The sequence below is a fragment of the Rhagoletis zephyria genome, unplaced genomic scaffold (genome assembly GCF_001687245.7).
Source record: "Rhagoletis zephyria isolate East Lansing unplaced genomic scaffold, Rhagoletis_zephyria_1.1 Rzeph_scaffold_00201, whole genome shotgun sequence".
In the NCBI taxonomy this organism is placed as follows: domain Eukaryota; kingdom Metazoa; phylum Arthropoda; class Insecta; order Diptera; family Tephritidae; genus Rhagoletis; species Rhagoletis zephyria.
The window spans coordinates 246,386-268,520 of NW_016157285.1; the positions used below are offsets into that span (position 1 = coordinate 246,386).

A 22,135-nucleotide genomic window follows, 5' to 3' on the forward strand; every position below is an offset into this window, starting at 1 on the left:
TTAAAATTCGGTACGTAGGTAGCTTTTTGCCTGGATAAGCTTATAGATTCCTGTTTTCCAATTTTCATGCAATTTCGAATATAAATAGCTTTAAGTAACGACCATATCAAGGGGCGAATTCGTCATTAGGCTAGATTTTTTTGCGCCAATCTGAAATAACGGATACTGTCAAATTATAATTATAATATACTAGCAGACCCGGCGAACTTCGTCCCGCCCAAAATTTTTATATATTTTATTGAATTTTATTAAGCAAATCGGACCATAAATACGATTTCTTCGAACAAATCGGTCCCTGGTCCACTTCTCGGCCAAAATGGATCATATATGCTAATATATGCTAAAAAGTTACCTACGTCCCGAATTTTAATCAAATCGGGCCGTAAATACGATTTTTTCGAATAGATCAGTCCACAGGTCCACTTCTCGGAAAAAATGGACCATATTTCCTAATATATGCTAAAAAACTACTTACGTTCCGAATTTTAAGCAAATCGGACCATAAATGCGATTTTTTGGAATAGATCGGTCCATGGTCCACTTCTTCGAAAAAATTGATCACATATGCTAATACATGCTAAAATCTACCTGCGCACCGAATTTTAAGCAAATCGGACCGAATAGACCGGTCCCTGGACCACTTCCCGGAAAAAATGGGTCATATATGCTAATATATGCTAAAAAGCTACTTACGTACTAAATTTTAAGCAAATCGGACTATAATACGATTTTTTCGAATAGANGATTTTTTCGAATAGACCGGTCCCTGGTCCACCTACCCGAAAAAAAGTAAAATTTTTTTAGCGTAAAACATGGTGGTTACCGAAAGCTATTTGTATACAAAATTTCATGAAAAGCCGTTCGCGAGATTACCTGTTACAAAAAAGGGACTTCTCTTTAAATAATTAGTATAGAATAGATACAGATATAGATATGCGAAGGCATTTTTTGTGCAGCATAAAAGATCTGTACCGTTCGCCCGATTTTCAAAGATGCGATGTCAAATTAAAGCGTTTGGTCTGTAGATGTGCAATAAGGTTTTACTTTTTCAAAAATAGTTGCTNGCATTTTTTGTGCAGCATAAAAGATCTGTACCGTTCGCCCGATTTTCAAAGATGCGATGTCAAATTAAAGCGTTTGGTCTGTAGATGTGCAATAAGGTTTTACTTTTTCAAAAATAGTTGCTACCTGATGAAAAATTGCATTCAAATAATTTAATAATCAATGCCATCAGATCCACACCGTTCGTTCGATTTTCAAAAGTGAAGTGCCAAATCAAAAGGCTCTGGCTGTAGGTGTGCAATAAGGTTTAACTTTTTCGAAAAGAATTGTCACCTTTTAAAAAATCAAGTTCAAATTATTTAAAAAGCTAAACCAATTATTACAAAATGGGCATAAATGGAAATAGTTTTGACAATCTTTGTTTCGTAACTTAACATTATGAGGGTTGCCATCTGTTAAAAAATCAAATGAAATTTGAATTAAGGGAATTAAATAATAGAAATATGTATGGGTGCCAGACGATAAAGTTGAAGTGCGAAATAGTTTGTAAACATTTTGAAGAGGGTAGCCACCTGTTTGAAAAGTCTAATTTATATAGAGTTTTAAAATATGGACGTCAAGCGAATGAATCTTGAGTTTGAACGTTTAGAATATTTTTAAAGTGTTTGAAGAGGGCTGCCACCTGTTTAAAAATTATATTCAAATTATTTAAGTAGTTAAATCAATATTTACCGTTTGGTTACCAGTCGCAGTAGTTTTGAAAATACTTTATTTCTTAACTGCGTGTAGGAGTATTTCCACCTGTTCAAACAATCAAATTCAATTTGAATTAAGGCAATGGAGCTATTAAAATAGGCATCTATATTTACATATATAAAATAATAGCCGTTTCCGTCGTTCGGAGTTAACTCCAAAACTACTGCATATGTCTCAGTCAAATTTTCAGAGGTTATACCGTCCTATTATAGCCAAACAGAAAACTCGGTAGGTGGCGCTGGGGTCGAGTTATTTATACAAATCGTATTTATGAACCGATTTCTTTTAAATTCAAAATGTAAACTACCAGCATCATGGCAAACACGTTTACTAAAAATAAACCCGCTAGGTGGCGTGGGAGTCGTGTTATTTATAAAAGTCGTATTTATGAACCGATTTCTTTCAAATTCAAAATGTATAGTTTCAGCATAATGGAAAATACGTTTATCAAAAACGGAGCCGCTAGGTGGCGCGGGAGGCGAGTTGTTTATAAAAGTTTTATTTATGAACCGATTTCGTAAGCATGATGATAAAAGCACTTGCAAAAAACGGACCCGCTAGGTGGTGATGGAGTCGAGTTATTTATAAAAGCCGTATTTATGAAGCTATTTTGTTAATACACATACTTTCATTACTTTCATTATGTTTTTTTTTCATTCGAAACATATTCAGTTTCCTTGTACTTACTATGGGGGGAATCAAAATTTTTGCGTGAATTTTTTTTCGGGCGAAACTCAGGATAAGGAAGATAACATACATAAAATGATAGCCATTTCCGTTTTTCGGACTAAACCCAAAAACCACTCAGTAGAGCCCTGTCAAATTGTCGGAGGTCTTATTATAGGCTACTAGAAAACACGCTGGTGGCGCTGGAGTATAGTTACTTATAAGAGTTGTATTTATTAACAGATTTCGTTCAAATTCGCAGCGTGACTACCTGTATTATGAAAAATTCCTTTGCTAAAAATGGACCCGCTGGAGTTTAGGTATTTAGAAAATCCGTATTTTTTATAAAATCTAATTGGAATTCATAATTCGTACTCATTTCATGAGAAGCAAAAGTTTTGCAGGAAAGGGATCCCGAAATATATAGAAACCCCACGGGGTTTGTTTATCTTAGGCTAATTTACTTTTCACATGGCTAAATCAAGGATGCGATTAAGTATGCATATAAAGAACGTAACACTGTGTAAGCGTGATCTTGCATCTACCTCCGATTGACGAAGTAGCTTGAGGCGACCGTTATTACAGCAGTAAGATTCAAAGAAACCAATTCATAAATATTAAGACGAATTGTAAAAGTGGCGAATTGACAAGGAAAGATTCGACCACATCTGACCATGTGATCACACGACTCATTTAGCCATTTTACGCGAAAACTTTTCATCCTGTGNGATGGAGTCGAGTTATTTATAAAAGCCGTATTTATGAAGCTATTTTGTTAATACACATACTTTCATTACTTTCATTATGTTTTTTTTTCATTCGAAACATATTCAGTTTCCTTGTACTTACTATGGGGGGAATCAAAATTTTTGCGTGAATTTTTTTTCGGGCGAAACTCAGGATAAGGAAGATAACATACATAAAATGATAGCCATTTCCGTTTTTCGGACTAAACCCAAAAACCACTCAGTAGAGCCCTGTCAAATTGTCGGAGGTCTTATTATAGGCTACTAGAAAACACGCTGGTGGCGCTGGAGTATAGTTACTTATAAGAGTTGTATTTATTAACAGATTTCGTTCAAATTCGCAGCGTGACTACCTGTATTATGAAAAATTCCTTTGCTAAAAATGGACCCGCTGGAGTTTAGGTATTTAGAAAATCCGTATTTTTTATAAAATCTAATTGGAATTCATAATTCGTACTCATTTCATGAGAAGCAAAAGTTTTGCAGGAAAGGGATCCCGAAATATATAGAAACCCCACGGGGTTTGTTTATCTTAGGCTAATTTACTTTTCACATGGCTAAATCAAGGATGCGATTAAGTATGCATATAAAGAACGTAACACTGTGTAAGCGTGATCTTGCATCTACCTCCGATTGACGAAGTAGCTTGAGGCGACCGTTATTACAGCAGTAAGATTCAAAGAAACCAATTCATAAATATTAAGACGAATTGTAAAAGTGGCGAATTGACAAGGAAAGATTCGACCACATCTGACCATGTGATCACACGACTCATTTAGCCATTTTACGCGAAAACTTTTCATCCTGTGGGGCAGCGAGGATTCTTGGCCTTCCTATAATTGAAAACGCTCATCTGTGCTCTTGAGTTTCCGTATAAGGACTTTTATTGGTTGCAGGATCATAGAAGAATATTACGCACTCACAGGTGGAAAAACCACCATAGGTAAAACGCATTACAACGAAAGGGATTAGTATTCCATATGGAATCACAGCGCTACTATTCTTGGCATATGTATGAGGAGGATTCCGTTGTTTAGTCGTTTCAATTTAACATAAAAAAATGTTCACTTTACAGACTGCTTTTGCTTTTAAACGCTATTTTTGAATTGGCCAATACAAAAGATCTCCTTAGGCGCCGCGAAGCAAGCGGGCATTTGCTAGTAATATAATAAAATAAAATGTCTATCATACGTCAGCGTACAAAATTAAGTTTCTTAGTCAGCAAACATTACAGTAAAGATGTATAAAAAAAGGAAAGGAAAACCGAGTAATCGTATTTAAAAAATTACACTTTAATTCAAAAGAAATCGCAGTGGCGGAACGTTAACAGAAGAATTCAGGGAATTTTTAGTTTACATTTAACTACATGAATTTTATAATACCTGAATAGTGAGTAGATCCTTACTCAATGAAAAATGGAGATATATGTTTGAATTAAATATTCTAAAATAATAAATTGGTAATCATTGTAAAAATTTTCAAATCGGTTGTTTAATTTCCAGGTATTTAAAATAAAATTTTAATACTTTATCATAAAGGGCCATATGCAAAAAATATAAACAACTGCTTTTTCTTAAAATCTAGAATTTGACTCGATTCGTTCAAATAAATTTAAGTGGAAAGTATGAAATTTTAAGAAAAAGCAATCGCTTAGTTTTTATGCATACGGCCCAAATTTTCAGTTTTTATAAGCAGATATCGTCAAAAACGGGGCACAACCACCCCAGAGAAAAATAATCCCCTTCAAATTTATTTTCAAGTGCTACTGAGGATACCACAAATTCGCTCGAATGTATTTGTCACATATACCCTGCAAACCAAAGTTCTCGAAATCTTAACGAAATCTTTGGGAGTATCTGATTTATGTAATGATTTTTTTACGATCCTTCAAAGAAAATTATATGAAGTGTTTGACACGAATTCGTAAAGAAATTTCTGTACGACAAATATAGGAAATTCAGAAAAACTTTGCGAGAAACTCTTCACATAGCAGCATTATTTTCATTTCTTTACCGATTTTCTTCCGAAATTTCATGAAAGAATGGAAGTGTGCATAGTTTATTCCATTTTAGAAAATTCTACAAAAAATCGGATGGGATCTTTACGAATTCCTTAAAATTTCTCTACGATTTATAATACTCTGAAAGAATAGTGCGCAGGGTATTCACAGATACTAATACATGGAAAACCTGCGCATGCTTAAAACGTACATTTGGCTCAAAACTATCTCCCTTTGATTGCTGAATCCAAACACATTGCGCAGATAGGTTACTGCCAATATAGAAGTATTAAATATATGACTAGTTGACTGCCAACGACCAAAATTTTATCTAGAAGAACACTTGGTTTTACGAAAAACTCATCTGTATTGTCCCTTACTTCTCTCAAACATATTTTGATTCCTGTAAATGAAACTGCTCTAGGCTTAAACTTTCGATTAAAGTTTTCGACAATGTTGTTTTAATATGGAAGTTCAGGAATGCCTTTGTGTTGGGTGATACTATTTATGAAATAGTTATTGAATGCTATTTCTCCGTCGTCTTCGATGTCAATATTGTTCCAAACCATCCAAAACGTTTTTTAATGTAAATTCAAAATGCGCGTGTTGTCAAGCAACTGAGCATTCCGTCCATCGGTGTAACTAATTTTCTAGCATGTCTATGCCACAGCGGTTTGACTTCATAAAACAAGCGTCATTATGCATAAATTGTTTATCAAAGGGGAACTGTATGGCTAATTGCTCGTCAAAATCACGTTCTCGCATATACGGTGCACAACACCACACTATGCTACACCGGCGGCCCTCGCGGGAAAGCGCCAGTTCAATCTCCATCTTCATGATCTGTTATGAAGTCCTGCGGTGGTACATCAAAAGTAAACGGTTGTGCATGCTGGGTATCCTGGTACTCAGCTCGTCAGATGGGGGTGGGTCTTGCCTATCCTACATTTAATATAACACAAATCCCTTAAAAATGTACGGGAGACGCAAACGGAGAGGATGGAAATATACTTTATGCATCGCCATTGGAGCTGGAAAACTATTGATGGCACTATCGATAGTATCGATGGCTTTTTAACTATCGAAAACATCGATGATTTTGTAAGCACTATCGATAGTTTTCACTCATACATACATACATATATGCAGATGCTGCCTGAAGCCAAAAGTCGTTGATAAACTTTTGTTCCTTTAATAAAATATCTTGATATTTTAGCAATTCTGATCTCATTTTTAATAAAAGTTGTTTAATTTTTGAAATTTTTTAATCAAAACTATCGGTAGTACGACCGATAGTGTCGACATTTTCGTTAGTATCGATACTATCGATGGTTGTGACTATCGACTACCGAAACTTGATGGCCACGACCATCGATAGTTTTCCAGCTCTAATCGCCATCCCCCCCATACCTTCAAGTTTAAGGCTTAGGCCATCTCACGGCTAAGAAACTTTAACTCATGTTTACATTTCACAAGCTACAGTTCAGTAAATTTATTTATAAAAAATAACACTGGTTTACAGCAAAAATGTTCAATGGATGCCACTATTCAATACCTAAATAGAACTGCTCGCTGATTCCGAAAATCTAGTTAATTTTTTTTTCTATGGATACGCTTACGAGATATTTACAATTTACCGTTATTCAGCTTGAAACAAAAAGTGATTCCATTTAATCCCGTATATCTTACAAGCCAATTTAACTATCTTGTATCTAATGAGATACGTCAAATCAAAGCTAATAAAATTCTCCATAAACGATATATTCATCACTTTCAGATAGGACTTGTAGTTTCTGACAAATTAATTAATCATTCCAGTTTTTTTTTTTATTTTTTAATGAAAAAATTTTAAAAATTAAACTTTAACAGAAGAAAAATTAAAAAAATAACAGGTTCTGTGGCAAATTTTTGCAGTTGTGCTTAAGCCTGTTCTGTTACAGAAAGAAAATTAAGTTACTAATGAAGAAAATCGATGGATAAATACCCAGTGGGAAAATGTAATGTATAGTAATCGAAAAAATAATCACTAAAACAACCCTTTTCACATTCGAAATGCATTTTTTCCCGAGGGCGATATCCTAAGAAAAGTGGGGCATTCAGTTTTGCATTACCTAGTATCGAGAAATTAATGTGATTTAATATGAAATTTTTGGGACTTTTTGAATACATTAGAATGCTGATTACATATTAAACGGTAATTAGATGTAAAACTCGTAAGAAATACATTCGGTTATTTATCACGTATGGAATGCATTACTACTTTTCCCACTGGGTAAGAAATAATGAGTGGGCAAATGAAAATACGCAACAATTTTTTTTAAGAAAAATGAGCACGAAAGAAAGTTACTCATATGCCACGTACACCTGAGTAATACGTTTTTCTGCTTATATTTCATACAAAAAACCGTTTCGCATTTTCATTTGACCACTCATTATTTCTTATTTATCTATCGTTTTTTTCATTCATACTTGATTTTTTTTGTAACAGAACAGGTTTTAGCACAAATATACACATGGCACAGAAAATGTTGTGGAACAAAAGTTGCTAACGAAGCGATATTCTGCCGAAATCTGCAATAAAATCTTCGTCTGCAAACTTTACTCCTACAATTGCTGCGCCTATTTTTAGGGGGTTGTCGCCTTAAATAAAAATCTTGCCGTACAAATATTATACCTGGATAGGTATTCTATAGGAATCTGCAATAAAATCTTCGTCTGCAAACTTTACTCCTACAATTGCTGCGCCTATTTTTAGGGGGTTGTCGCCTTAAATAAAAATCTTGCCGTACAAATATTATACCTGGATAGGTATTCTATAGGAATCTGCAATAAAATTTAAATTCTTCCAAAAACTCGATGTTTAACACCTTACTAAATATATCTCAACATAAGTTTTGGAAAACAAATTAGAAACAATTTTTTATTCTCACAAAATAAACCATCTTGTCATAAAGAAAAATATTTGAAAAATAGTTCTTGAAAAACCCCAATTTTTTTGAACCACTTATTTTTGTAGAGAATTAAACAAGGATTACGATGGTATAATTTTAAATCCCTAATTTACTGGTATTCACTATGCGAATCAACTTCAAAAAGTTCAAATATTAATAGCTAAGTTAGCTTTAGGACAATCTTGACCATCTTATATACAGAAATATTAAGCCCGTTTCCTTAGCTTTAAAACAGCGTTAGGATGGAGTCTCTACGATGGGCAGAACCCGAGATATAACGATTTGAAGGCGGAATCACAAAAAAATGCAAACTTTGACAGATCATATCTCCAAAGAAAATAGTGAAAAAAAAATTCTCGAACACGTGTTAGCTTTTTTCATGTATAGAACCCATACAAAAATTTGAAACCAATAGAAAATGTGACTCCAAATTTGGTGTCTGAAATGGAAAAGAATGTCTCATACATGCCACCCCCTTTTCCCAAATATAAAAATAAATTGTTTGCTTCAGAGCCATTGTGTTTATCAATTTTGAGTAAATATTGATGCGTACCTTAGCCACACTGCTCAAAAAATTTGATCCTCCGGCACATACACATATATAAATTCAAGGCCGTATTTTGGCCAAGCTGATATCTGTAAAATGTATCGTCTCTTTTGGAGAGCACATGAAGATGGAAAATTCCAACGCATCGTCTGTAGATCCGACCTTGGCGATTCAAAGCTTGGTTCTCATTGCTGATCGTTATTGCGATAGCTTCCCGATTGGAGGAGAAATTTTGTAAGTGGATTTTTTCGTGTTTAGACCACCTTCGTAAGCGAAAACTTGAACTCACTCAGATATTAGAAAAGGCCAAAATTTAACTTTCATAGTGGAACAGCAATTGCACCGATATATTTGAGGGCTCCTATGATGTGAACTGCCAAGTGATGTTTCAAGTGCGCTAGGCATGCTTTGGAAACCAGTTGCTGGCACGTCTTGCTTCCGATATGATGTTAAGGCTCCAGAACTTATAACGAAGCGATCAGTTCTATCTAAAACTGCGAAAATATTCGACTTACTGGGATTGTTAAGCCCCGTTGTCGTACGATGCAAAATGCTTCTGCAGTCTGTATGCTTACACGGATTAGCTTGTGATGATGAACCACAAGACACCTGGACAGACCTACGAAAAGACTTGGCGAATATCAATTCAATCACTACTCCAAGGTATGTACTGACTTCATTAGCACACAAAGCAGATGTATATGGGTTTTCGGATACATCCGGGTGTTCTTCTAGATCAATGATGGGCAAAACGCTACTCGCGAGTAGCGTCTGCGTCGCAGCGCTTATACGTATACAGAAACGACGCAGCGAATTTCAATTCAGTCTGCTTTCAGTTTTCATGAGAGTGACACCACGCTTCGCCGTTGAATATTTTTATTCGTAATTTCAGCGCGTTGTTGCCACCTATATATGTAACAATGCCCAAAATGGCTGCGTATGAGTGCCAATTACAGTTTTCGGTTTTAAGAAAAGCCAATAACGCCCAATGCTTGTTATGTGGTAATACGACTACTTGGAATCGTTCTTTTAATATAAGGCGACATTATTTGTCATGGTAAAAAAGTCAAACTGCCGAACTGTGTAAACCAATTTAAAGTTTTTTGTAATGGGTTTTATGTATATATGTATGTACGATACGGCAATTTAATATATTTAGTATACTTTATTGAATACTGAGTTTTTTACAAAGTTTAGAAATTTTAAATTCGTGAATTTTGTTGTTGAATAAACTATCATTTTTTAAAACATTAGTTTAATGAAATTAAATTAAAAAACTTTTCATGCACGTACATATGTACTTATAAAAATTAATTTCATAATTCATTATTTGAAATTATTTCTTCATTATTTTTTTATTATATTTTATTATTTTCGTTTCATGTTCATAATACAAATTAAATATAAATTTGTAAGAGCGTTTTCTAACACGCGCAAAAAACGACGCACTTTTGTACAATATAGAAAAGTGGCAACTGTTACTCAGCGCGATTCACGAATACCATGACAAAATGAGACTGTATTGGTGTGCCCATCTATGTTCTAGATGCTGCATTTATATCCGCAACACTTGTAATGAAGCACATAAGTCGCTTTCACTTGTCGCATAGTCAAAAATTGGACCAGTGAAGTCAAGTTGGAACCTTATATTAGCAAGACGTTTTTTGGACCGGTTATGCGACTGTTTTACGTTACATAAAGATGTATGGGATATCTGAAATTCAGTCAGTTTCTTACCTAGTCATCTGGCGTAATGTACCATCGAAGTGCAATCTAGCGGACATCATATTTCGCGGTTGAAGTGCTTCCAAGCTACCAAACAAAATTTGGTTCAGTGGACCAGGGTAGCCGACTCATTTTTGAGAATTCCCTGATTTCGAAGGTGAAATTCCCCGGTTTTGCCCGAAATTTCTTAAAATTCCCCACCCATAGATATCTCTCCTTATTTTCAAACAAAAAAATGTACATATGTAGTTTTATATACTGGTGGTCTTTCTGTTCATTTTATTTTTAAATGTAATTCATCTCTGCATTCATAAACCAAACTAAACCATTATAAAGTTAGTTGACAAATAAAAAATAAAAAACGTGCCTATAATATTTACATACATAGAGTGGTCAAAAAATTTTAGTCGCACCAATTTTGACAAGTATTCACGATTATTTTTTTGTTATTTAATTTGAGTTATTTTTTTGTAAAAATATTGTTCATTCTTTAACAAAAACCACACAAATTCAAGTTTTATACTTTGTGCAATATTTAAAAAAACATTCAACAAAACTTTCGTAAAACTTTCGAACTTTGTTTCCGAAGGTGTTGCGTTTTTTCGATATAAAACTAAATTCTGTTAATTCTTATATGAATGCAAATGCGACAAACAAAATTCTAAAAAAAATAAATGGTTATTCTTAGCCATTTGAAACGTTATTATACTAGAATTGAACGAGAAGTAATGTATATAAGATTGCAATTACCTATTGTTTAATATTTACCTTTGAAAGAAACGAAAGGCAGAAAATCACAGCCGATGGCGGCAAAAATAGAAATTTCAAATGACAATTGGTAAATAGTGCCTCCATTGTTTCTATTCGTTACCAGACTTGACTATTTATATATCAGGGTTGTTAAACAGTACTTTTAGTTATAGTTATATTTCTCTTGTGCACCTTTTTTTATTCATTATGAAATAGTGAAGCAAAAAAGAAAAAATTAGTTAACACTTAATTTTTCACAAAAAAACAGTTCATCCACCGACTCCCCACGTAAACTGAAATTCGTCACAAAAAACGGCCCACTCCCCGATTCCCCATGCAAACAGAAATTCCCCACAAATCGGGGGAATTCCCCACGAGTTGGTTTCCTTGCAGTGCACAGTTTTTAGCAGATGATATCAGAACGTGGCCTCAGCTTAGCATCAACGTGACTTTACCTATCGAAGAACAACGAAAACGTATACCAGCACTTTGTTGCAAAGTTAGCAATTCGTGTTTACACCAATCCTTCATATATTCATCGGGTATTCAACAACATTCCAACCAGTAGGTATTTTTCGGTGAGTTACGTGCACATGGAGTTAGTTTCTGACCTTAGCAGTGAAGCCTTCATTGGCTGCTGTAAACCGTTTGTCACCCGGCGAGGTATAGCAGAGACTATCTATTGGGACAATGGTACCAATTTTATGAGCACATAACAAATATAAAGATTTCTACGAGCAGTTTTTAAGCGACTGTAAAAGGAAGCAGATTTTAAAATATGCATCAATTAAGGGCATCGATTTCCAGTTCATTCCACCTCGGTCACCGCACTTCGGCGGCCTCTGGGAGGCAGCAGTAACGTCGTCAGTTGTTCGTGAAGCATTTGTCGCAGGCTCGGTTAACATATGAAGAGCTCTGAACTGTTATCACCGAGGCAGCAGGAATTTTTATCCCACGTCCATTGGCAGGCATGTCCGATGACCTAAATGAGCGACAAGTCCTTACGCTATCTCACCTTCTTATTGGAACTTCAATGCAATTTATACCAAAAGTCATACCCGACGTCAATAAATTGTCTCACTTTTTAAGATGGCAGCGTACAACGAGTCTGAAACAACAATTTTGGCAACAGTGGCAACGTGATTATATTCACGAATAAAAGCCGCATAGCAAATTTCACCTTGGACAACTCGCTATCATAATAATAATAACTAGTAATAATCCCCGAAAATCGGGGTGCTCAATGGTCTAAGAAATCTGCATATTTCTTTATTATAAAAACCACATGTAATGCTTTTGGTAGTTAAGTTTAACTTGGTATTTGGGCAAGATCGTACTCTACTCAATGCGCGTTAGGCAATCCTCTTGCTAGGGTCTGACCTTGAGGCTTATTTATTGTTATTGCGAACGCTACAATCGTTTTGAATTGGCGACGTTTAAATAAAAAAGAAAGTGTTGATTCGCTGGGCTGTTAATTTATATGGGGTATTATAATTTTCAGGGCGTGGGTGTTCCCCACGTTGGACGTTTGTTGAAGGTCCCTAGTAGCTACCCATGGACCGCCGGAGCAGCTGAAAATAAATAAAATTAATGAAATTAGTAAAATCCCCATCTTTATTTACCTGATATTTTCGTTGGTTGCCATCTCTGTGTCGATCGACGAATGTCAAACTCAGCAAAAGTTCCAAAAGGGAAATTTTAAAGCTTTTAAGGAAGATTGGAAGGGCGATTCGGAGAGCTGAGTAAATCATTAGGAGAGAGACAGATATAGGGCGAACGGGTCGGATTACGGAAAACGGTGGTTAAAATGGATGGCGGTAGAAAACAAGGCTATATAAAGGAGTCCACAGTGGACCATAAGGATAAGATTGCGGTGTGAACTGATACGTTAACTGCCCCGACTCGCGCGCAGGCATGGGCATTCTCGGGCGACAAATAAGTTTTTAATAAACAAATTTTAAAACCTCAAAAAAAACACAAACGGCGCGTGTGTTAATTACACCAAACGAAGCAGAGTAAGCCCGTTGATTCGTTCGTGGCCGGCAGCATTAGCCCGGAGGAGGAGTGAGCTCAACCCGAGGCTTGAGGAGGAGCAGATTCTCACCCGGAGGCTATTGAACCAATCCCGACGGATTCTGACATCAGGAATTTGGAATGTTGTACGCAAAGGCAGTAGGGCGCGGCACAGCTCCCTGGTGGGTGCTAGGGTTAAGGTGTTCCGTTTGTACAAAAGCTTTATGCGATTTTATGGTTCACGAGAGCGAAAAGCTCCAAAATAGGAATATCGGAGGAATTCGGAGTTTCATGGTTCTGGTCAGCCGAGACCCCACCACAATCCCATAAACCATAAAAAGGAAAAAAATCCCATTAGCGAAGAAGGGGTCCAAGGTGAAATATACACCGGGACATAGGTTTAGCTTAATTTGCCGTATTTTATTTTTACTAATTATACATGTACTTTATTGATATACATATATATGTTTATTTGCGCGTTAACCGTGGTATTTCGCGATATCATTTATGATAGCATAAGTTTCCTTCTGTTGTTGTTTTTTTCCGTCAGTAAAAGAACCCAACAAGGTAGATAATTATTAATCTGAGCGCAGAACATCCGGCTCCCGGAAACACCTGCAAACCGACAAAAAAGAGCTCTTTTTGGTAGGATGATAGGTTTCCCGTGTCTATTTGTTAAGTTCTATGAACTGTAATAAACTTGGTTGGTCCCTTTTTTTGATGGCGCCGATACATATAAATAATTTTTGATGTTAATACTTTTTTGATGAATTTTTATAACTTTTGTTTAAATTTCGTATTTATTGTTTAAATTTACACAATTAGTTCCATGGTTGTCAATAAAAGTTTTCTTGTATATTCGAAATTGAAAAGAAATTTAATATGAGGAACTAATTTATTTCGAAGGGAGGGGAAGATGGCAAAAGGGTGAGTTAGTAGGCAATTGGAGTAGAACAACAGTGAGACCGCGAGGCGACTTCTGAAATGAACGGTCCATGCATGGGTTGGCTTCCTATTGGCAAAGGCATGTGAATGAACGACGCGTAACTTCCGCCCTGCTTCATTGTGGCAAGGGTTGAGAACCACGGCCACACAATTTCAGAGCTAGCTAGGGCCGCCACAATGATAGCAACACAAAGGGGCGGTAACGTGTACGTGACAGATATAAAATGGCGCCCAAACAAAACACAGGAAATAACATCTGCGCCTCAGGTTGAAATTGGTGCCCGTAAATGAACGTAGGGAAGCGCTACTAGTCGTACCAGCATAGCACAAAAGAATAGCGAAACATATTAAAAGCAGAGTTCGTTTTATAAATGTATTTCAACCTCCACAGAAGTCAATAGTTCAAGGAAGGGAGCCAGACTAGGTGTTAGATTTTTCGTAACCGGTGACTTGGTTGTGTTATTAGTAGATAAATGAGAAGCCAATTGCATCGGTATATAAGGAAGATCACATATCCTGACTCCTGCAATAAACCTTAGATGGCATAGCCGGACAGAGATAGTCTGGACTATTATAAGCATCTTCATATCACAATACCATTTTTATAATTTATACCTTTTTTGTTGTGAGCATTAAATTTGTCTCATGCAAATTAGTCTCAGTTTTGAACCTTGTTTTTTTTTTGTTCAAAACCTAATACGTAACCGCTAAATGCAGTAATTAAGTAGCTTTGAGTTTTTTTAGAGACGCATGGCCACAATGAGCGAGAGCAATTGTGAATCATAACGTGCTTTACCCCTTTGCAAACATATTTTTTTTTATCTCTTCAGGATTTCATGCTTTTGCCCATAGGAACGAGATAAGTGCTTTAATTGCGCTATGAAAGAATTTGGTCAACCGATTCTCGAACCCGAAAAGTCATCTAAACCTCCCATGCGCGAAAGCTTGCAGGAATTGATTGAGGCATCGCGAGATACAAGTGCGGAAGTAGTTGCGTCCGGGTTCTCACATAGGTCCCGGAATAGAGTGAACAAAAGAAGGAGGCACAACACCAGCATAGAATCCAACGAGTCGAGACGCCCCGAAAGCACAATACCTAGAAATCAAAATTTTGTTAACAATGGAACTAGAAATATCAGCGATCCAGTGTCGCATTCAGCCGCGTATACACTGGCCTACCATGAACCACTACCGCCACGCCAGCTACCGACCGGAGACGCAGGGAATCCAGCAGTTTCCTCCGAATACAGCCGTCCTAGGGCTCAAAATAACAAAGATCTCATCCGATCAGACATCCACATCGAAAAATGGGGGATAAGTTACCAGGGTCATCGCGATTCGATGTCGATTGAAGATTTCCTGTTCCCTTTAGAGTACCTGAAGAACCAGTGCGTGTGTTCGTGAGCGAAATCCTACGCGATTTCGATAGGCTATTGAGCGGAGAAGCGCGTGAATGGTATTGGTTGTACATCCGGTCGCATCCCAAGGTAGATTGGCCCAGTCTGCAATTCGCGCTTCGACGCCAGTTTGCGTCGCAACGTACAGATTTTGAAACTTCTGAGGGAGTTGACAGAACGGAAACAAAGGTCGGGTGAATCAATCGACGAGTTTTTCCATGTGGTAGGTATACTGCGCTCTCGGCTGAGGAATCCTATCCCAGAGTATGAGATAATCCGGTTGGTGAAAGGGAGCTTGCGCGAATCATTGGCAAAAATAGTTTATCCCATCTCAACATACTCGCTCGAACAGCTCCGATTGGAGTGCAAGGAAGTTGAACGGTGTTTTCTGCGTCGGGATCGTGCACTGCGAAGTGGTTTCATGGCTCGTGCCCAACATGTCAATGAGGTCGTTCAAATTGACGATGGAGGACGATTTTCTTTTTTTTCAAGGTACTGTGTTGGAATTGTGGGGCAGAAGGCCACTTTTTTACAGACTTCATGTCGATGCACCGACGAATTTTTTGTTTTAAATGTGGAAAACCGGATGTAATAACACCGAAATGTCCGGCATGTAATCCAGCGAGAAACGCCTCACGGAACGCAATTATGACGGGGGAATCGCGCTCCACACAAACCCCGCACCAGTGCCTGGACGAACTCACCAACACCCGAAGAGTTGAGCCGCGATGCCATTTCACCTAAAAATAAAGTTAACGTTAGCATTTTAAATAGAAATATAGGAAACAAAAAGAAAGGTGTTGCCCAGGAAAGAAAGTAAGCCGTCCTACGAAGAACGCCTGAGAAAGTATCTGGTGGCATGCGAACGCATCTTCGCTGAGAGTGTAGTAATGGGATGCCGGCAAGTGTCAAGGAAGGTCCAAAAGGCGCGTGAGAGATTCCGAAACGGAAGATATTGCGTCAGAAAGTAGTGGCGTCCATCAGAAATATAGGAAAATGTGATCCGCGAGTTTACGCGGAAAAAGAAGTCGAAGGTATCCGTAAACGCGGATTGCTAGATACAGGGGCGTCAGTTAGCATTCTCGGCCGAGGCTGCCGTGAGCTTGTAGAAAAATTAGGAGCATTAGTGGAACGTTACGTCTCCTCCGTCAAAACCGCCGGCGGACGCATCCACAACGTGCTAGGCAAACTCACTCTCCCCGTAAAATATAAAAATGTAGAACATAATAAAACTTTTTTTGTATGCCCCTATCTCGAGCAAAATATTTACCTAGGAGTAGATTTCTGGCGAGCTTTTAAGTTGGCCCCGGAAGTGATATCGGCGGATGAATCGATTTTAGGAAAATAGAACATGATATAGTGTCCGAAGAAGACAAAAATGGGCGGCGTATCCTGCATACACTCTCACCAGAGCAGAAACAACGGTTGGAGCAGGTGGTAAGCGCCCTCAGAACGTACGAAGAGCATGGGTTAGGACGAACTCACCTGGAGAAACACGCCATCAAGCTGATCGATGATGCCGTGCCAATCAAGGATCGCTCCTACCCTCTGTCACCAGCGATGCAAGCTATTGTGTGCGAAGAAGTCGATAAGCTGTTAGAGCTGGGCGTGATCGAGGAAAGTGAAAGTCCGTGGTGTAGCCGCACCACGATCGTCAGAAAACCTGGCAAAAATCGGTTTTGCCTCGACGCAAGCAAACTTAACGCTGTGACGGTGAAAGACGCGTACCCGTTGCAGAATATTGAAGGCATACTTATCCGCATTGACGACACACATTATATAAGCAGCGTTTATTTAAAATTTGCATTTTGGCAGATCGAACTGGAGGATACATCCAAGCCATATACTGCATTCACCGTACCCGGCCGGCCTCTGTATCAATTTGTGGCCATGCCGTTTGGGCTATGTAACGCTGCGCAAAGATTATGCCGATTAATGGACCGCGTTATACCGCAGAGACTCAAGGCGAATGTTTTTATATATCTGGATGACTTGCTCATCATTGCACCAGATTTCGACTCCCATATCCAAATCCTAAGCGAAGTAGCCACCTGTCTAAAAGAAGCAAATTTAACGATAGGATTAACTAAATCAATATTTAGTTTTAAAGAGTTGCCTTACCTCGGGTATATTGTAGGCGGGGGTATGCTTAAGACCGACCCAGAAAAGAGCAAAGCAATTCAAAATATTCCCGTACCTAAAACCATCAAACAAGTGCGAAGTTGGATGGTATAGACGTTTTATCAAAGACTTTGCCACGATAGCAGCCCCGTTAACAGATACATTAAAGAAAGGTAAGAAATTTGCGATGAGCGCGGCAGATTTGAAAGCGTTCAATGACATAAAAAGAGCGCTCAGGAGCGCACCTGTGCTTAGACACCCCGATTTTTTAAAGCGTTTCTTTGTCCAATGTGAAGCGTCCGATTACGGTGTAGGCGCGGTGCACAGTGGTTCGGATAGCAGATCTAGCTGGACGAAAGTCAATTTTTTTTTTGTTTTTAAAATACTTAATGGTACTTGGAATACATTCCTGACAATACATTCAAATAGAAATTGCATTTATTAAAGCATTAACATATGAAAACAAACAAAAAGAGGTAAGTCAACGCCGCCTATTTGAGAACTCTAATTGCAAATTGAGTTTATAAACAAAAAATTACACTTATTCCCCTATAGATTCAGGGGTCATAACGCAATTTATGTCCACATTGGTATAAGCAAATTTATTCTGAAAAATCGTCGTTTTGATTAATTAAAAAAATAAATTAAAGAGTAGGAAAGTAAAGGCCACCGAAGGCCGTTATAAAACCACTTGCATATTATTCTTTACACCTTCGCAAATGCAGAGGCTAAGTTCGACAATCAAGTCAACCAATTGGCTTTGATATTTACATTTTAGTGACGGTATGTCAAATCTCAAAATTCAAAAGTAATTATTAACAGGAATGTATCTGAATATAAATATAAGATCAGTGGCGGATCCACGGGAGAGGTGGGGGGGTTGGTAGGGGTTGTATATTAAAACAGAAAAATACTTGGAGTTATAAAAACTTTGGTTATGTAAGAGTTAAAAAAAAATAGTAACTCGCGAACTTTCTCGTTTCTGAAATTAAAAAATTATACAACAGGCATGCAAATCTTTAAGCGCTGTTATAAAATTTTTTCTGAAATTTATTTGTGTTTCTTGCTGTGATCTTAAATTTTAGTCATGGTAAATAAAATCTTAAGAAGTGAGTTGTTTGACATTTGGAGAAGTGTTGCTGAAACTTCTAAAAGACAACAAGGTGTCCGTGATTATGTGATTAGTAAATTGAAAGAAATATCTGATGAAAATGCTCGTTCCGAAGTAAATGAAGTAAATTAAGTAAATGACTTTAGATTCGTAATCAGCAATCCAGAAAACCCCCAGATACCCAGTTACATAGAAATCTATCGATTTTTTTTTTTAATTTTCGTCCGCCATATTGGATCCGCCATTTTGAATTTTTGGTAAATGACTTTAGATATGTAATCAGAGACCCAGAAAACCCCCAGATACCCAGTTTCATAGAAATCCACCGACTTTTTTTATTTTCGTCCGCCATATTGGATCCGCCATTTTGGGTTTTTGATAAGTGACTTCAGATTCGTAATCAGCGACCCAAAAATCCCCTAGGTAAGAAGTGGTGTAAAGATCCATCAACGAGTATTTGTTTAAATAGTTTCGTCCAGCTAGATTTGCGATCCGAACCACTGTGCGGTGCTGTGCCAGAAAGAAACTGACGGATCGGAGAAGCCCATCGCGGACTTCTCCCAAAAACTGAATGACTGTCAGCGCAAGTACAGTGTTACAGAAAAAGAATATCTCGCGGCGGTAATGGCCGTCAAGAAGTTCCGGCCATACATAGGCATCTTCGCGCACTCGGCTACAGCCTGACATGTAAATGTACATTCAAATGTTCAGTTTGATTCAACACCACGCGTGCGTGGTATGAAAGTATTATTTTTAAATACGAACATTTTAAAATGATAATCAAATAAAAAATATTCATGTTTACTATGCGTTATTTCCCCCAGTATTCAAAATTTGTGCAATCAAATCGAAAACCGGGACACTTAAACGAAACCCGGGACATTTTAAGGTTGGACCGGGACACCGGGACAAATAGTCTAAAACCGGGACATGTCCGGGAAAATCGGGACGTCTGACAGCCCTACTTAAGTATCAAGTCATAAGGTGCCACTCCCCTACTTCTATTTGCTCCTGTGGATATTCAGAAAGGGCAGCAGATATCGACGCCATTTCTACTCCGGGCAACACATTAACCATTTCTTTACTAACTATCGTACAGTGCTTATTTTGTGGACGCGAAATTGATCGATCCTTCAAGTGGTTTTGATTAATTACACCAGGCTGAGGTTCAAATACCCAATCGGCTAAATCTCGCAAAATAATCTCTTGTGGCAATAATCTTAATTTTTGAGTCTGGCGGAAGTTCGCGCCCTCTGTAACCCGCAAGAGAAAACTGAAATAGCCAGATTCTCTGAAACGCAAATTTATCGAGAGTTTAAAATACTTTACCGTTCCCTCAGTTCGCCCGCCAAGCGGTCTTTTAAGTTTCAAGCATTTTAAAATTATACAAAATTCAAAATAAGGAAATGAAATGTTCAAAATTGGTGAAAATGAGAATGCGTTTGTGAGATTCAGTTTTACATTTTTACAATTTTAAAACTCTCATATCGAAAATATTTGGGCAAAGTTTCAGATCCAGAACCTTAATTTGAAAGAAAATTTTCTGCGTACGAATATATATAGATGCTTATATAGATTTATAATACAAATAGAACCATATTTGTTTCAGAAAAAAACATCGAGATAAACCGTGTAAGATTTCTATATGGAGAGGCAAAAGCACCATTTTTGTTTTGCAGATCTTCCGCTGTATCACATTCGCACGAACATAGCAATGCTTTGCTCGATATGAAACCAACACAGGTACGAAAACGAATAAATGGAAAATAACAATGCTCAAATCAAAATAAAGCGCACAGCCCTGCAGCAATGTTGTTTTTGGTGCTGTGTATAAATATGCATATGGATATGCAACTACGTTGGGTATGTACATACGTACAGAGCCAAAGGGAACATTTTCTTTGCAGATCTTCCGCTGTAGCGCTATGAAACAAAAACAGAGACGAAAGCGAATAAATGGAACAATTTTTCATTCTCTTACGTCCCGCTGAGACGCTGCCTATCGAAATGAACGTAGCAATGCTTTGCTCAATGTACAAATTTTTAAATCTTTCGACGCAAATATTTCGAAAATGGTTCAATGAATCTTAAATATGAAAAGTTTGTGCAAAGTTTCAGATCGAGCACTTTAATTTGATGTATAATTTGTAGATCGCTGGGAATAAGCGCCTTGTTTCAGAATAATATATGGATAATAATAATAGATTTCCGCTTACACATATCTTAGTGTTTGGCCGAGCTTCTCCTTTCTGGCGTGCGCCTTGATGTTCTCACACAAAAGGGAGTTTTACGCCGACTCCGAATGGCGATTGTATTTTTGTGTGTGTGTGCTGTCTTTCATAGCAGAAATACACTCGGAGGCTTGCCATTGCCTGCCAAAGGGCAACCCGCTATTAAGAAAAAACTTGTTTTCTACTTTTTGCGATGTTACTTTGACCAGGACTTGAACCCAGGTCCTGCGGAGTGGAAGTGCGTACTGCTAACCACTACACCACAGCGGCCGATACATAAAAATTATATGCCTCCGCACGTGTGGTTATAAGCCCGTATAGTCAACATTGTTCCTGGCGCTGACGGAAAGGTACGCGTAGTGGTTGTGAAAACGTCAACAGGAATACTACGTCGAGCTATATGTACATAAATTGGGTCGCTTACCATCCAATAATTGAAAGTCCCTTTCAATGGGGGCATAATGTTTAATCATAGCATAGTTTATAGTTTGCAATTGTTTTGATATTTTTGTAATCTGGCAGCTTCGTTTTCATTCTCTGTAATTTTCCCTCATCCTATGTATGAATATGTACCTATTGCTATTGAAATATATTTACTCACTTACGATGGAACTTTTGTAGGCGACAGAACTCTAATCTAAGCACATTTTTAATTCTGCTAAATACCCTCAAAACAATATTCTTATATGTCGGAGTCAAAGCAAGTTGTCATTACTTATACTTAAAGTTAAAAGAAAAGTTCTTCAAAATTGAGGAATTAATGACAATATGACATTTTTACAACCCCTTTTAAACCATAAAACTCTCTATATGCACTAAAAAATTTGGTGTTATACAGCTATTAATCTTAATGTATTTTTTTAATTTCAAGTTCCACCAACTCTTCGTGCTTTGCCTCATAATGGCCAAGTAACTGCACGAAAGGGCAGTACCGTCACTTTGGAATGTAAAGCTTCGGGAAATCCAGTTCCAACCATTTATTGGTTTAAGAAAGATGTGTTTTCCGGGCCTACGCATTTATCTGACAGCTCAACTTTAATATTAGAGAATGTGGATAGACATCATGCTGGAATTTATCAATGTTCTGCTGACAATGGAGTTAAAGAACGAGTTTCAATGGATATACAATTAACTATTTTATGTAAGTTTTTTGATATTTATTTACTGAATCTAAC

General features: G+C 37.3%; 1 protein-coding gene across 1 annotated transcript in view; it reads left to right on the forward strand.

Annotated features, from left to right (window-relative positions):
* LOC108358074 (limbic system-associated membrane protein) overlaps nucleotides 1–22,135 on the forward strand; it is a gene marked incomplete at its 3' end in the record, with an annotated part of 200,845 nt that overhangs the window by 80,469 nt on the left and 98,241 nt on the right. Inside the window, exon 3 of the mRNA XM_017609207.1 lies at nucleotides 21,832–22,101. Within this exon, the coding sequence (XP_017464696.1) occupies nucleotides 21,832–22,101 (270 nt within the window). The remainder of the gene's footprint in view (nucleotides 1–21,831; nucleotides 22,102–22,135) is intronic.